Source organism: Amblyomma maculatum, chromosome 1 (assembly GCF_055883805.1).
Source record: "Amblyomma maculatum isolate TAMU_Amacu chromosome 1, ASM5588380v1, whole genome shotgun sequence".
NCBI classification, from domain to species: domain Eukaryota; kingdom Metazoa; phylum Arthropoda; class Arachnida; order Ixodida; family Ixodidae; genus Amblyomma; species Amblyomma maculatum.
Window position 1 is genome coordinate 205,953,295 of NC_139344.1, and position 15,747 is coordinate 205,969,041.

A 15,747-nucleotide genomic window follows, 5' to 3' on the forward strand; every position below is an offset into this window, starting at 1 on the left:
AGGCTTTTTAGGGCACACCTGAAACATTGAGCTCGTAAAAACTGCTTGCTTTTCATGTGTTGTCATTTGAAGAGGTGTATTGTTTTTGCAGTGGAAGAATTGTTGGTCTGAAGCAAAGGTATGGTTTGCGTGCAGGGCAATGATGACACAGAACAGGTGGTGGTGCTGCAGCCACAAGAAATGGCCAACCTGGAAGGCTGCAGCACAGCACCTCTTATGGAGCTGAGCCCGAACATACCCGCTGTTGTGCCACCACTAGCGGTACTGCCGGATGCAGAGGCTGCCAGGAAGTCTCCACACATAAACCACAAGCCTGATGACATCGGACCACCTCTTGGCAAAGTGCGTGATTATATACAGACATAGATGGTTCTCAATCAAAGGAAGGCCGGAGGGTAGGATTTCTGACAACACAAAACAGAATTAATAAAAGTGGAGAGGAGCCGTGGTCTACTAGCCAATATTGCAGCAAGAGGACTTGTTAATGAGGACAAGTTTTCTTGGAGAGACCTAAGCTAGTGAACTGAGGCTCTCACTATATGCTTGTTCGTTTTGTTTTGTGTTTCCTAAGTTTACGTAGTCTGCCGTAGGCAGCAGAGGCAGTTTCTACAATGCCGCTATTGTAGTCGTAGTTGCAAGTGGCATGGTAAACGTGTCCACAGTAATTTCAGTTTTGATGCCATGTGTGTGGGCAAGCAGGCTTTTCCGAGGTCGTAAAGGTTACAAACTGCTCATGGAACTTAGTGTCAAAGGGGTGGAAGGGCTGGATTTAATTGAAATTTATTTCACACCAGGTAAAAAAGCTTTAAAAACAGCTTTAGAAGCCCTGACCTCCTTGTGCTGCTCTGTGCGCAACAGCATGCAACGAAGGCGGTATTTATACGGACTCAAATGTAGGCTAAGCTACATAATTTCAGAGAGCAAACAAAAAAAGAATACAGACCAAGTGAGAAGTACATTTTCCTACAAAAATGACACACAATTGCTTCGATGGTTGTGGATATGTCATTATTTGTCTCCGTGAAGGTCTGATTTAAAACTGTCGATAATGACTATTGTAACATCTGTTTTTCGTAGTTCATTTGGCATTTGGTGATGCTTCAGGGCTCCGAATGATCTGCGCTGTTAATGGTGGAATTTTTCTACAATTCTGCTATGTTAGAGCATTATTGCATATAAATGATAGTAGTTTATATAGGCAACCTAGTTTGTAAATGTACAGCGACGTAATAGGCACAATGTTGCACTTTTTACAAGGATCTCATTGTGAGAGGGATACAGAACTTTACAGGCAGGCCAGGCGCAGGACTCGTTTCTGCAATACTGAAAGCTTTGAAATGCTTGCTGCTGTTGTGGTGGACCATACTAGGCATATATAGCTTAATGAGGACAAAAATAGTTAATTATATAAAAGTATGTTAACTGAGTTGGGAAGATAATAACAGTGGCAGCGTATGATGCCAATAGTCGTAGACAACTTATGAACCATGTACTTCACTTGTTCATCCCACGCGATTCAGAGGGGTATATGCCCAGTGATTTAAAGCTCTCTATCATTTCATTGTTGACGCTAATATAATTTGCGGAAAAATGAACATGTCTGTGAAGGAGGTAAAATAGGACAGCTTTGATTTTATGGAGGTCAAGTTTAGAGCAAATACTTTGAGCCCATGCATTTATTTTGGACAGTGTGTTAATTGGCTGAAGCTGTAGGGTTGTGCTTGTACTTTGGATGAGAGGTGCCCTGAGCATAGAGCTTGAAGTAATGGGGGCTACCTGGCCACTTACTAGCAAAGAAAGGCCTTGGATTTATACAGAGACAAACTTCAGCTTTTGCTGAAATGCTTTTATAAAAGCTTTATACTGAATGAACATTTTTTTTTGCTCTTGTTTTTTAACTAAGTAGCTAAATATTTGCACTGCTGATGGTTTTGTTAGTACTGTTCTTCTACAGTACCTGAACTCCCAGTGCCTAATAATGGTTTCTCCTCAGTATATCATTATTTTAGGTATATTTCTTGTTGATGTAAATGTTCTCTTTTTCAGAGATATGATGCTTGCATTGCACATATTGGTATTTACACCTATTATGTGTGCCATTTCATTGCATTTACCAAAGGAAGCTACAGACATAAATATTGAAGCCAGTCATATCAGAACATTTGCACTAGCTGGTCATGGTTATTGTAGTGTGCTTGCATATGGTGTGATAGGCTTATCTATGCAATGGTTGAAAGACAGGAACTCTTAGTTATTTTCAGCAGCAGTTATACAAAGTATTGAGATATTTTATGAGCTATGAATTGGGGTGCTGACCCCTCCTATTGCAGGGTCCATTCAAGTGCAGCATTTGCAGTGCAGAGTTCCCTAAGTGGAGCCAGGTGCAGCGGCATGAGCGGGCTCATGCTGAGGACAAACCATTCAAGTGCTCACGGTGTGAGGCATCCTTCAACCAGGAGTTGAACCTGCGGCTCCACATGGCCACACACCCGGGTTCAGGCCAACCGGCCTGCCCAGAGTGTGGCAGGTCATTTGCCCGCCTAGCAAGCCTTAAGGCCCACCTGATGCTGCACCAAAAGGAAGAAAACCTGATATGTGCTGAGTGCGGGGACGAGTTCAGTACACAGGCAAGTTATTTTGCTGGTTCTTGTTCTTCCATTTGTTTCCATTTGTTTTTCCATTTTGCAACACAGTCGGAAATGTTACAAAATATTATTGTAGCTTTTTTTATAATTTCATATCTATAGAGGGTCAGATTCAATATGACAAAGCAAATTTTGCTATGCTTTCAACCTAATGAAATTTTATTGCTCGCTGGAAGTGAACGTGAGGAAAAATTGTGCTGTGGGCTCAATGCTAAAACATAAAACATGCACCAGATCTTGTGCACAAAAGTGGTGCACAAATCCTGCATTTACCACATTATCTAAGGTGGTACGGGCTAGGCTGGCATGAGTGTCGTTGCAGCCAGCCAGAGCAGGTTGCAGTTATTTTCTTGCTCAGAATCTGTGACGAAAGACAGTGTGCAGTGCATCCCTGTGAAAGAGCAGATGACAGGAGTGCCAGTGGAAAGAGCAGTGCTTTTGGCACTCTCTGTCATTTGTGAAGCCGGTCTTGTGCGTCACACTTCACAAACTTACTTCCTACTGTACAAAGACGCCAAAACAGACTTCATACAGCACAACCTGCATTGCGCTGCTATGAGCCTCTTATGCTGTGGAGTATGGCCCGACCACACAGTGGATGAAATTGGTGATTCCGTGCATGGTGGAGTGCTGCATTGACCTGACATCACTCCGCCTTGTCTGTGAGTAGCAGCAGCTTGCCTGTGTACGCTAGCCGGCGAGAATAGACGACAGAGCAGATGGAAGAAAATTCTTAAAACTGTTGTCCTCCTCGCCCTGAATATGCTTTCGTTCCAGTATCGAGGTAGATACCGCACTCCACGACTTAACCAGCACAAAGGGAAGGCTACAGCACCATGCCCACATTGATTTGTTAGCATCTTATTTGTAAACACCTTTGTAAAAAAGGAAAAAAAACAAAGTGCCAGTAACTCAGATTATTAAGGAAGCACGCTATAAGGAAGGGGTGCACACTGAGGAGTTGTACTTGTAGAAATGCAGCAGGCTGCTACCAAAAGCTAGGAAGGGAAACCTGCATTCCTGTTTTTGGCCTATGAAGCCTGCGCTCTCTGCAACCAAGGCAGAGCCAGTGATGTTGGGTCGCTTTGTACTCTGTCTGCTGGTGGATTACCAAAACACTCTTGCACTTGCTGTGGAAAAGGAACAACGCATGGGGTGGGCCTACTTTGATTTCATTTGTGGCACTGTTCTCACTCACACAAAAAATAAAAAAAAGTAGAAAAAAGAGGCTTGGGGAGAAGAGAACCTTGCATACCCGGCCACAATTTCCTTCTATGCCTGCCTCCCTCCCACAAGGCAATAGCGGAATGCGCCCTCATATTGGCTGTGTGCTTGAGCTCGAGGACTTGCAAGGAGTCGACAGTGGCATCAAAACCAAAAACTCAAGGCGAGCACCATCAAGATGCTTGATACAGTATACATGCAATCCTGAAAGAGGTCGAAATGCATCTTGTTTGTCTTTGTCATTGCACTGTGTTTCTGGAAAAGGAATGCAGGCAAAGAGAAAGTTTAGCTTGTGATGAATAGAAAAAAAGCGAGCACATAACAGTGGTTATCCGCATGACCTGCAGGGAATTTCATCATTTGCTGAATACATGAGCATCCCAGAAGCTTAACTGTATGGCCAAGAAAGAGCAGGATAAAGTCACATCATAGCTGTAGACATGGCACTTACTTGTGCGTATCATTAAATGTTAAATAGCTACAGCATAGCATAGTATGGTGAGAAATAGTTCTTTGTATGTAATGTTTTCATGCTTACTTAGGTTATCTATATAACTCATGAAAAGCTGAATCTTTAATCTATTTTACAAATTTTTGATGAAAACTCCAGCTAATAAAATAAATTTGTTTTATATCAATAAGGGAGTAATTACTGATTAATATCCACCCAAGTGCAGCCATGCAGCTATAAAGGAGAGCGCTCAGTAACTTCGTGGTTAAAGAAAATTCGTCCTGGTCTGGGGGTATTGTGGGGGTATGAGGGGGACGGTCTTCCGCCCCGCTCCTACTCCGCAGGTGCAGCGTCCTCGCTAGCGACCCGCGGAGGGGAACAAAGGGACAAAGGACGGGGGCGACACATCGGTAATACTCGAATGCTATTTATTGCACTTGCAAATAATACAGAGCATGCCGGCTAGCTATACATCAACAAGGTTTTCCTTGGAAGGGCAAGGCTACGTAAGAAGGACTTTTGACTCACCGGCTGGGGAATGGGGGTGCGACTTCGGCGGCGGACATTTGCACGCGCCGTGAATATGGCGGCCGGGATCTCCCGTGCGCGCCGCATTCTTCGGACAAAGCCGTACCACGGCGTTTGCCGCGGGAGGCGGCGAGAGCGTGCGGTATTTACCGGTCGCTTCGCCGTTGGGAACCAGAAGATGGGCGGTCGTGCACAACGGGTCCTCCCGTGTGCGCAGCGTACTCCGTGCCCGCTATCCCCCGGCATTTGCCGGGAGAGGCGGCGGGAGACGACCGCTCTCGCTGCCGGCTGGATCCAGAATCTCTCTCGTCTTCTCGCGGGAACCCGCGTAGGCCTCTTGGCGGCGCACCCCTCGCTGGTCTCCTTCCCCCAAGGGGAGGTATTTACCTCCTCTCCCAGCCGGCGCTGCCATGAAGCTCGTTCGGGTGGTGGTGGTCGGTCGCGGCGAAGGGGGGAGGAAACTGGTTTTCCACAGTATCGAACCTGGCACCACCACCTTTCCGTGGCAGTCGCTCCACCAACTGAGCTAACCAGGATGGCCAGCAGATCATACGTTAGAGTGAGAGCAAATTGGTCAGTAACTCAAAGCGGGATTGGTGGTGGTCAAATATTTCACTGTTTATTCAATCTAGCAGGCTTAAAATAAAGATTACGTCAACCAACTATGAAGCTCAGTACTTTTCTCACAGTAAGCAAATACCACAATAGAGCATTGCTAAATAAACTCTGAATAGTAAAAATTCAGATATATCAAAGTAAAACTGTAGTCCCAGTTTGTCTTCCATAGACAACTGCAGATTTTTCTTCCTTTATAGTAAAGACATTTTTGATAAAAACTGGTTATAATAAAGTGCGACTCACTGTTGCAACGGGCTTCGCAAAAAATGGCATCGCTGCATATGCCCCTACCTAGGATCACAAGGCTACTATTTTCTTTTGTAAAAAAATAACAGTTCATTTTTTTTTTAAGTGGGTTTACGACTAGGCTAATAAGTTCTGAGTAGAAACCAACTTTACGTAGGCCTTAGAGCTGTGAGGAAAAGCATGCAGTGAGTAGGAAAAAAAAAAAAGTATAGTAGCTACGAACGTGGAAAGTAGGCGACACGGTCTGTTTATAAATTAAGGAAGAGTAAAAGTGCACTGAGAAATGAGGAAGGGAAGAAATGGCCAAGCATTCGCAGTACTGTGCAGTCACATGGCAGCCATAGCAAGAAGTGGAGGAGCCAGCGTGTACGGTTATGCCGTGCTTGATTGTCGCACATATTTCTCATCCGTTGCCCTCAAATGACAGAAACAGCAGAAGATGATGCCATGTTTATGCAGGGAGGTTGTATTTGTAGCCACGTCGCATTCATGCTATAGAGGTACTTCCACAACAAGTAAACAAAAAAATCTTATAGCTGAAAAAAAAAAATATTGGCAAAGAGACGATGAGAGAGGGACGGAAGGTATTTTAGAGCTTTTTTTCAAGATGTGTTTAATAAGTAGTCATTCAAAAACCAGGTAGCATCTTCAGGGCCATGTCATCCCCAACAACTGATATTGTGAAGACCCTGATATAGTAAAAAATGTTTACTGTTTGAGTGACCTTACTGAACAAGGGTCTACAGTGTCTGTTCACAACTTTGTACATTATTCTTCAGCTTTGTAGGTTCTATTAATTCTGTATTGTTTTTCCAAAATGTAAAATAAACACTGTCATGATTTCCCATTTACATAAAGTGACCTTGCTACTTTGATCTTTTTTCTCTATTTTTTTTAGTTCACTCTCTTCTTATCTCTGCGTAGCATCGTTTGCTGAAAGTTCTTAAGAGTATTCCAACAGCCTCCTCATGAAACATGCAGGCACGCCTTGACCGTCACGCTCAAGAGCACAAGGATGAGCTTACAAGAGTGAAGTACTACTTTTGCCGCCAGTGTCCCCAGAAGTTCTCCAAGCAGCCGCTTCTCAAGGAGCACATGAAAATGCACTACAAAATCAAGTGAGCACATTTACATTAACCTAGCTTCCACAACTGAAAGAGATTCCAAAGTTAATGTATTTTTTCTTTTATTTTCAGGGCATCTCTCTCGCATCGCACGTATAAAAGAAACATTGACCGTTCATCATTCTCGCATAAATGTACAACGTGTAAAAAGCAGTTTCAGAAGCCCAGTCAGCTGTTACGACATATAAGGATCCACACAGGTATGTCCTTGATATGTCATTTGGAGTGATGCTAGTAGTGCAGATGATTAACCTATGCCCTTAGTTAGTTTGGGAACATGGAAAGCATGTCTTGTTAGTAGGTCATCAGAAACATGGTGCATGACAAAACGGTACACAAAGAATGAAGACAAGACAAAAATGAGCACACAAGACAGGGTGAAAAGAAACATCGTGCGTGCTGATTAAAAGTAGATTTTTGTAATGCATTCATTTAACCTTATTGCATTTTCTGTATCCAGACTTGTTGTACACTCTGCTTTGTGATGACCACTGGCAGGTGTGTCTTGTGATTTAATCTTTTAGTAATAACCTAAAATTGCACAGCAAGAATGAAAGCAAGAGAACTTTTCTCTGCAGGGTGGTAAATCGCTTCCCACCTTATTTCTCATTGTGCTTTGCATGTTTCCAACTTATTCTGTTTTTATGAACTAACACAGTAAAAAAAAAAAGGCCACATGCCCGAGGGCATTTTGTGTCAAAACAGAAACTTGACAATGACATTGCTTACAGCAGAAGAAAAGAAAGCAAGTATGTACTGGGTGACATGCATACAGAATGGCTTGGCCCTGCAATTTTGGAAATTGGCAGTCACAACAGAGTGCATGCACTCCTTTGTTACCTGAAAGAAGCAGATGTGCGGCATCATTTGTCCTATGCACAATTCATGCATCATTTGCGTTGTGAATAATCATGGCTGCTCTTGGAAGTTTCATAGGCTGCTGTGCAGAGAGGGTGCTGATGTGATTTATTTACAGGAAGTATGCTGGTGGTGTTCTTAACCCATGCGTAACACAAGCAGGGAGTCTATGCTAAACCGTTTTTCACGGTGGCAGCGGTGGCTGGCTGGCCATTCACACAGAGCTGTTGATGTCAATGTGGGTTATTTACAGGAGGTAAACTGGTGCTGCTCTGAGTCCATGACAGCTGTTTTGAGCTCAGTGCATAGCACTTGTGAAAAATTCATGCAGAGCCATTTTGTTGTCTCTGTTGGCCATACACACCAGCCGAGGAGCTTTTACATTTGCCACTGGTGGAGTTGTTTTAATGTACACTACTTGTTTCATTCCAGCTTGCACTCACAGGTACTAACTGCTTTATGCCAGTGGTTTTCTTGTCAGTGCAAGCCCTACTACTCACATTAAATAAGCTTTTATTGCTGTGCTAGGTTAATGATCATCATTATTATATTACATATTATAATATTTTACATTGCTTGCGAAACCAAGATTTTGGTGTAATAGGCTTGCACAGGTGTCTTAATAAGGAGGGAAGGAGGTGCAGACAGTCACAGTACATGGCAGCACATTTCAGTTCATTTCTTTTGGGAAGCAAGGAAGAATTTTGGACAAACCCCATCCTCCTCAGCCTGTTTAGAAGCCCACTTCTCTTTTTTTTTTCACCCTATGTGTACACTGCGCTTTTACTTTCAGTTATGGATATGATGCTTGTAACATTAGGATGTCAGGTATTTAGGTAAATGCTTAATCAGAAATTCTCTGTTAAATCACAATTTTTTCCAGTTAATATTGGTATGTTAATTCATTAATTGTAGCATTTATCTAATCATCACCCGTAGTAGTGGTTATGCCAAAGGCTTTTCATGTTGCATCATTTTAAGCTCGGTAGCTTATCTTGAAAGGTTTTTCATGAGGACATGTCGATATCTTGTCTCTGAAAACCTGAAAGAATGACCATTAGCCAGTGGTGGCTCACAGGCCATGCCACAAATTTACTAACAAGTCTGCATTAGCATGCCAGAATGTGTGCCTGTCACTGTCACTCTACCCTTCTGTAATTGTTCAATTATTGTGTCATGAACTGGTGCAAAATGCCCCTGTCTCAGCCTGGATGATCTGAGAACTCGTGCCAATAGACATGAAAAAAAAAAAAAAAAAGGCAGTTCTCACAATGGAATGATTCAGCCAGGCCTAGAGAAGTGATACTATGTAAGGATTGGGTGGTTCTTGTATAATTTTGTGTTATTTTAGCTGCTTATATTTGTGTAGTTTCTCACTGTTGACGCAAATATTCATGAAAAATGAATGTTTATTCAAAACAGTGAAGCATCGATGGTGATGCGATAGCTCGCAGAGTTCAATGTGTAGCTGTTAAAAAACGAGACACTGAAAGACGAAACACAAAGTAATTATGACCGTAGTATTATAAGCATTGGAAAATTACTTTTTGCTACTGGTGATGACGGTTTAAACTAGTGCCACATTTCAACTTAGAGGGACAAGTGTTATGAAGCCCAGTATTTGATATCAGGCAATCAGGCATGAACATAGGGTCTGCGGAACGCGTCTCTTAACCCTGCCGCGTTGACCAGTCTTGGCGGCCACACGTACGAGCGTCATGAACACTGGCACAAAATTAGACTGCATTGCAGCACTGACCATGAAGTCCGATCACAGTAGCATGCATTGGAGTGATCCCTATTTTTGAAGCAACTGTTGAAGAAAACTACACCGGGCTCTACTCAAACTTGGTGCCTATTATCTGAAAGCTATTCGAAAACGTGAAATTATATTCGGTCCTTTTCTAATAATTTTGAATGTGCACTATTTGAACTGGTTAACAGTGGCAGTCTGGGCTGGTTTTATTATTAGCAGCAATGGAAAAAGCACTAGAAGTACTTTGGTTTGGGCTAGTTGGTTCATAGCCATGCTTGATTTTGAAGACAGTCCAAAAGGGACAAAGACATGGATGGAACATGAAAAGAATGGGACAGGTGCCATCTTTCAACTGAGGTTTATTTGACCGAACCCTGCAATTTTGTCAATCACCCTTCTGTATCACTGAAGCCTATCTAAGGAAAAAGTACATATTGTACACTCCTTCATGTCCTTATCTGTCATGTGACTTTTTTATTAGTTTTTTGTATGTATTTTTTGCATGTGTTTTGGATGTTTTGTTTGTTGATTTGCTTCTATTTGGGCACACCTTTCTATAACCTTTCTTGCGTTTGCCTCCGCACAACTTGGAGAATTGACATTAAGCATAGTCAACATTCCCGCAGGAAGTGTTGGATTTTCTAATGTAGGGGTACTTCTTGGAATTGTTTGGGTTCATGTATTTTAGCAAAACTTTGGCAGCTGATTCTTCGTAATTGCTACTGGTGTGTTGTGTTGATTTGTACCAAATTATTCACGCAATGTTTTGGTGTTACTGGAATTGGATTTTGCTCGCTGCAGGCATTTCACGAACTGTCTAATTGTTTTCAATGTCTATTTCATCCATTTAGGGAGTGCTGAAGAGTGCGTTGTAGCAATAATGTTTGTGGTGTTATCATTTCATCATACAAAGCACTGCCCTTGGGTGTACAGTGTAGTTCTGTTTTAGCTACGTGTTCTTTTTTTTTTTTTTATGTAAAATTTCTTATTCAGTACCTTAACAGAAGTTTTGTTGAACAGTAAACGGAGTTAAAAAAAAAAGATGAAATGCAATCAGCAACTCGGAACGATAAAAAAAGATCAATCTTTTTTCTTTGACGGCCTAGATAGTCCTCTAAAAGAAGAATTTATTATTTACTTGGGTACGTTTTAATGATCTGCCAAGTTTATTAGTGCCTGATGCAGACACATGTAGGCACAGCTAGAGGTTTGCGATGCTTGACTTGACCTTAGCGGTTGACACAGCGGTAATGCAGGAGAAACTGTGTGAGCAATGAATGCTTTTTGTCACAGGGGAGCGGCCCTTTGGGTGCAGTATCTGCCACAAGACTTTCAACCAGAAAGGTTCCCTGCAGATTCACCTGAGCAAACACAGTGGATTGCGGCCACACCGCTGCGAGTTCTGCTCTGCAGCTTTCTCTCAGAGGGGTAACCTGCGTGCACATATCCAGAGGGTCCACTCTGCACCATCCAATGACCAGAATTCAATCGTATTCAGGTGGGCACAATCAAGAAAACGTTTCTGCCATGTTTTGTGTGTGTGTGTGTGTATGTGTGGGGGGGGAAGGGGGGTAACCAAGCCGTAACCTCATTAATTACAGCTTATTTTGTAAGGCTGTGGCGACAGTAGAATTTCATCAAATGGTGAATTCAAGATTCATTCAAGAATTGCTGAAGGTTGCTTGCAAGGTTCCCAGAAACAAGCAAACCAGAGGAAGCAGCTTGTGGAGCAAAAGATGCCTACTCATTTCCCCCTCATTACAGCCGTAGCTGCTTGGCCTATGCTCTTCAGGTACTGTATCCGGTAATTGCAATGCTACCTAATGGTTTGCTGTGTACCACTCAGTGAGGAGGCCTCTCAACAGGACCACTCCCGCTTCTGTTGGCAAGAAGGGAAGTAGGTTGGTCAGTGAAAGAAAGAGGAGAAAAATATTAGGTGCACACCACATCTGCGATGCATGCTGATCATGACTGCATGCAAACTACTATCCGAACCACCCCTTACTAGCGGAAGCATTTCAGTGCATCTTTGCTATTAACAGGTAAAGTGGACCTTGATGATATAGCCAAATTTAAAGAACTGATTTTGTTTACTGTTCAGCAGAGTAATGCTTACCATGGGTGCACAGTTAGCAACTGCTGTTCAAGTTGTGTCCTACTACAGTAGGTTTGCATGCAGCATCATAGGTGTCACCTTTGAGCTTGGAGTAGGCCGGCGTGAATGGCGATAAGTGGATTGCACTGAGCATTTGGTCCTAGACATGGCAGCCCTTATGACGTCGATGCAAACTGTACATATTCAGCATTGCAAACTACTGTCACTTAATCTTGCAATATATGGCTATGGTAACTGGCGGTCACTTTCCTGTTTGACAGCATTTGGCCTGTCATTCATGCCTTTTTTCCTTTCCAGCTCTGCATAGTGATCCATTTCTCAGTTATCCTTTGTGTATAGTGGTTCTGCTGTGTTAAGACAGGTCAAGGGTCAGTAAGTTGTTTTTTCTCCCATTCTTTTATTTTCCTTAATCCATGCTTACCTCACATCACTATTCATTAATGAATGGTACCAAGACAGTTTATGTAAGCCCCGAAAAGGCTGAAGGCTCAACAAACAAATGGTATACAGTCGAACCCGGTTATATCGAACCCGGATACATCGAATTTTGGTTATATCGAACTCGCGGAATATCCCCTTGAAAATCCTATGTAAAAGTATAGGAAAGCCGCTTCATATATCGAACTCAATTTTACCGGTCGTTCGATATATCGAACTCTGCACCACGCACTGGAAAATGGGCCTTCCCCAAAGACGATCGCATCACCTTTGGCCGTTTGCCGCGTGATGTTCGCAAGCCACGCGCAGAAAGAATGAGGGGACAGTTCGGCGACGGCTGCTCTGGGCAGCGCCGCGCCTATTCCCCAAAGGCGCGCGCATCTGCAGTTATCGTTTCCCGCGTGCCAGCACATGACGTTTGCAAGCCATATGCGGGGGTGTGCCCATTCTTTTGCTGAGCTATCTCTCTCCTTCAGCACGCGCTACGCATGCGCCAAGCCAGCTCAGCCCATTTTCAGACAGACGTCGGACGCTTTAGCGTGTGTTGCGAACCCCCTGCGGGCGGCGGATGACGTGGCTCTCTCTCTTTCTTTCTTTTTCTTTTTTTTTTTTTTTTTTTTTTGCGAGAGTCATTCATTTTTATCGGTGTGCTGTATGCGCGGTGTAGCGTAAGATTTGGCGGCTGCGGACGTTAAGAAACGGCAGGGTTTTTTCTTTTTATTTTTTATTATTATTATTATTATTATTATTTTTTTTTTTTTTTTTTGCGGGAGTCGTTTATCCTTGCATGTATGAATCGACGAAAGCACACGGTCAGCTGCTGCGATCATGATGCCCGCTCCAAGCGTGGCGTGATAAATCGAACCAGGCTTGTGCAATCAAGCCATCACAGGCACTCTGCCAAGTTGCTCCCCGTCACCGCAGTAGCTATCAAAAGATAAACGCGCCCTAACGTTATCACTGCGCGTTATCTTGGCACGCTGCCAAGAAATGAGCAGTGGATGAGAGGACCGAAACGGAGTGACGCGTGTCATTGACATGCAAGCGAAAACACTCGTGATTTCTGATTTCTGCCGCGGCGACACGGAAACCTTGTTTTGAGCTGCCGCGGTGGCTCGAGCGGCGAGAGAGACGCAGTTCCAAGTTTAAAATTTTCGCTCTGTCGCTGCCGCATCGTCGCTGAGATCGCTCGCATGTGAGCGAGCTGGCCTTAACGCTTTTTTTTTTTTCAAATTCTCGGGGGCAGAAGCAGAGGGTGGGTATATTATGCGAGTGGGTTGGTTATGTGACAAATGCGGTATCGTTTTTTTGCATCGTAAGTGTCGTCACAAGCCGATTTCTGTATATCGAATTATCGATATATCGAACTATTTCGCGATCCCCTTCGAGTTCGATATATCCGGGTTCGACTGTAGTATAATGCAAAGGCGCCGAAATTTACTCATTCATAGAAGTGGACTAGCAATGCAGACACCATTTCATTTCATTTAATTTATTTTCTCCTTAAGGGCTCAAGTCCATTACATAAGAATGTTTAAAGTTCTTTGAAAATGCTGAAAGAAAAAAAGAAACACAAGCAGCAAAACATAATGAAAGAGCAGCGAAAGTAACAAATACAAAAATTACATTACAGGATGATACAAAGCCGATAAGAAGGCAAGAGGTCAAGTTTTATTGGGGAGCATAATGAGTCACGCAAAGCGATTCTTTAGCTGTTCATGGAATGTTGTTCTTTGTGTGCAAGTGACTGGTGTTTTCAGGCAGGGAATTTCATAAGGCTGTTGCGTGAGGAAAGACTGAGCTATTCACTGTTACTGTGCAGGCAGGAATGTGTGATAAAATCTGGCTGTGATGTAAATGGGAAGATCTCCTTGAAGTGTTTTTTGAAGTTTGTATCTGGACCTTGGATGATAGTAAAAAGTGTGAAGGTGGCACAGACGAGGTATAAAATGGTGGGACTTGAGGAAGGGCGGTACAAGATTTCTCTTCAAAGAGTGACGCTGGATTGCTTAGAATAGGTCAAGGTGATAAAGCGTGCAGCGCGATTTTGAATGGCTTCAATGTTAGTGGCGAAGTATACTTGCAATGAATTCAAGATTGCCGTTGTCAATGTTAGTGGCGAAGTATACTTGCGATGAATTCAAGATTGCCGACGCATATTCAAGCTTTGGTCTGGCAAACGTAAGATAGGCTAGTTTTGTAATGTCTTGGCATGAGTTGTTCAGGTTTCACCACATGCAGCCCAGGGTCTGTGATGCTTCTGAACAGATGCTTTTGATATGAGTTACCCATGATAACGAAGATGTCATTGGCATGCCAAGGTATCTGTATAAAGTCACGTAGGTAACCAGAGTTGAGTTGAGGAAGTATAAAGTGGAAATCTGGTTGTGAAGGCGGGAAAATGTTGTGGCTTTACATTTCGCTAGGTTTAATGGCGTAAACCAAGTTTCACACCAAAGTGTGATATTGTTTAAGTCTTGTTGCAAGGCACATATGTAATCTTGATTTATTATGGTGGGGAAAATGACGCAGATATCTGCAGAAAATCTCAGTTAAGACTTGATGTTAGAAGACAGGTTGTTGATGTAAATTAAAAACAATAAAGGAGACAGCCCGGCACCCTTAAGGAACTCTGGATGTTACGCCTGAAAGAGAAAAGTTGTAGTTAATGCATGTGAACTGAACAAGACCTTTCAATCGGTGCTCTGTACAGCATAACAAATGCTTGTTACTCCAATGCTAGACAATTTTAACAATAAATGATTATGGGAGACTCGATCAAATACCTTTGAAAAATCTAAAAGAAATACTATCAATATGATGGTAGTCGTCCACTTGCTGTAATAAATCATGAGTAAGTTTGGGTAGTTTGTAAGAACCCAGCAGAGACTTCTTGTTGAGGTGAAATTTGCTATTGGTGTTTTTCTTCTAACACTCAAGCTAGAGGTCACGTGTAGTTGCCGTTTTCAGTAATTGCTTCATGCATTACAGTAAAAGTAAAAGCTTGCCAATTTGAACTTCACAAGACCATGAAAAAAGTTCTAATTATTTGATGTTCGAATTATTGAATGGCCTCGAAAAAACTGACAAGAATCGTTTGCATTATGGAAAACGCACCTTACTCGCATAACAAACCCACTTGCATAACGAACTCACCCACTCATGATTTTTGCACCGGCCGTGGTGGTGCAGTAATTAGGCCACTCAGCTGCTATGCCCAAGGATGCGGGATCGAATCACCTTTTCGATGGAGGTGAAAAGCAAAGTTCCCATGTGCTGTGCGATGTCGGCATGCGTTAAAGAACCCCAGGTGGTCGAAATTTCTGGAGCCCTTATTCGTGCCATTCAATCTAAAACACTCACACCTCATCTGTCCACAGAGCTCAAGGCCGCACTTATTGCGCTGCAGCCCTGCCTCGTCTTCCTCCGATGGATCCCTGGACACTCGGGGATTGACGGCAATGAGCTGGCGAACCAGTTCGCCCGTGAAACTCTTAACTGGGCACCGTTCATCCCCTGGCCAATTTCCTTGGAGGGCAGGTCGAGACTGTCTATTCGCGCCACCATCAGCGAATATTACAATGCTGCTTGCTTAGACCGCAACGCAAGCTCTACCCCGACCCTCGTCTCTCATAGCCTGGGTCGCTTTGGGATGTTAAACCCCACAAACCAAACTAAACCAAACAATTTTCGCCTAAGAATTAGAAGAAAAAAAAAAAAGGCGTCAGTCATTAGCACTTCTC

At 43.1% G+C, this 15,747-nt stretch overlaps 1 protein-coding gene across 4 annotated transcripts in view; it reads left to right on the forward strand.

Moving 5' to 3' along the window:
- LOC146205421 (uncharacterized) overlaps positions 1 to 15,747 on the forward strand; it is a 124,385-nt gene that overhangs the window by 17,078 nt on the left and 91,560 nt on the right. For all 4 annotated transcript variants that reach the window (XR_014704176.1, XM_084590079.1, XM_084590082.1 and 1 more), the window contains 5 exons: positions 136 to 342; positions 2,331 to 2,627; positions 6,694 to 6,830; positions 6,909 to 7,036; positions 10,744 to 10,948. Coding sequence is in view for 3 of the 4 variants with exons in the window: in XM_084590079.1 (XP_084446205.1) it covers positions 136 to 342; positions 2,331 to 2,627; positions 6,694 to 6,830; positions 6,909 to 7,036; positions 10,744 to 10,948 (974 nt within the window). In the remaining variant the exon portion in view is untranslated. The remainder of the gene's footprint in view (positions 1 to 135; positions 343 to 2,330; positions 2,628 to 6,693; positions 6,831 to 6,908; positions 7,037 to 10,743; positions 10,949 to 15,747) is intronic.